The sequence below is a fragment of the Wasmannia auropunctata genome, unplaced genomic scaffold (genome assembly GCF_000956235.1).
Source record: "Wasmannia auropunctata unplaced genomic scaffold, wasmannia.A_1.0 LD336076.1, whole genome shotgun sequence".
In the NCBI taxonomy this organism is placed as follows: domain Eukaryota; kingdom Metazoa; phylum Arthropoda; class Insecta; order Hymenoptera; family Formicidae; genus Wasmannia; species Wasmannia auropunctata.
The window spans coordinates 7,500,919-7,502,312 of record NW_012026814.1 but is presented as its reverse complement, the minus strand read 5'-3'; the positions used below and the strand labels follow the sequence as shown (position 1 = coordinate 7,502,312).

Here is a 1,394-nt window from a genome sequence, read left to right as displayed (position 1 = left end):
AGACCCAGCGTTCAAGAAAGGAATGAATGTCGGTCCAAATTTTCTATAGTATATGTAACATAACCTATGTGAAACACATGCATATATGTATAGAAACAGCGAGAAGGCATTAATGATTATTAGTGTGCTTCGAGAAGAACGCTCTGTGTCGCGGTTCCCAGTTAGGCTTTCGTGCGATAAAAAATTACAGTGGCGTATGTATATGCAAAAAATTATTTTGCGCTATTAATGTGGAGAACCCTAGCAAATAGATAATGTTGAGTTGAAATGATAAAAGATGGTAAGTAAAGAAACGTCTCGTTTAATGTTGCGACGTTAAATACTCGATCGATCGATGATACCATAATATAATATGTTTCAGATGATCGACGAATATATGGCAAATAGTGTACTGGAAAACTATAAAAATACTAATAAAGATTTTTATAGGTTTAATTTAATTAAATTATATATTTACTGAAAGCTTAATAATTATAATTATAACTTAAATATAAAATTACCATAATTTGTATAATTATAATTTTATTGTAAAAACATAATTAAAAGCAATCTCGGTAATAATATAAATTTTTTGCATATCTTTTATATTTAAGAAAATGGCCAGTGAATATGATACATTTCCACGAAAAAAATAGAAACTGTGGAAACAAAATAAAAATTTCTCGGTATGTATGAAAACTATTTTTATATTTTCTTTATATTATATATAAAAGATCAACGTTATAAAATATAATTGAAATGTTTTTATGCAATTAGATCCCTGTCAGAAACCGTCAACGATGGAAAAAAAAAATTGCACTATCAATTCCTAATATGAATGAAAATGACAATGAAATTAATAAAATGGAAATTAATAAAATTTTACACAATTTCCAAATAATGAGAATAATTAGTTAAGTTCTGGAAGTTGTAGTGATGTTATAAATGAGGCATCCGATGATGAAATTTGCGAATCTAACCATATTGTCGATGATTACGAAAATGATATTGTGGTATTAGATAATAATAATTTGATAAATTATAATGCAATTGATATACGAAAATCTTTATGTAATTATGATGATGGGCATTCAACAGATTTTAATGAAAGTATATTTTGCAATTTTTATAGCAATAGTAAGAATGTTTTATTTAATGATATGCTCAAACTATTGATGAAACTGTTTATAATTTAATAAATCTTTATGTCAAACATAGAATGACAAAATCTAACTTAGAGGATATGTTAATAGTCATAAATAATATGCTTCCTCAGCCAAATTTGATGCCCAAAACTTTACATTCATTATTTTCTTATATTAAAAATATTGTTCCTCCTTTTATTGTTATTAAACATTTCTATTGTTCAAAATGTTTAATATATAAAGGTGTAGATATCGCGTCAGAAGTATGCA

The 1,394-nt window shown here is 26.0% G+C and overlaps 1 protein-coding gene across 1 annotated transcript in view; it reads right to left on the bottom strand.

Annotated features, from left to right (window-relative positions):
* Positions 1-1,148: 1,148 nt before the first annotated feature.
* Positions 1,149-1,394, bottom strand: part of LOC105449545 (uncharacterized protein K02A2.6-like) — a 2,254-nt gene continuing 2,008 nt past the window's right edge. Inside the window, exon 2 of the mRNA XM_011688802.1 lies at positions 1,149-1,160. Coding sequence (XP_011687104.1) covers positions 1,149-1,160 — 12 coding nt within the window. The remainder of the gene's footprint in view (positions 1,161-1,394) is intronic.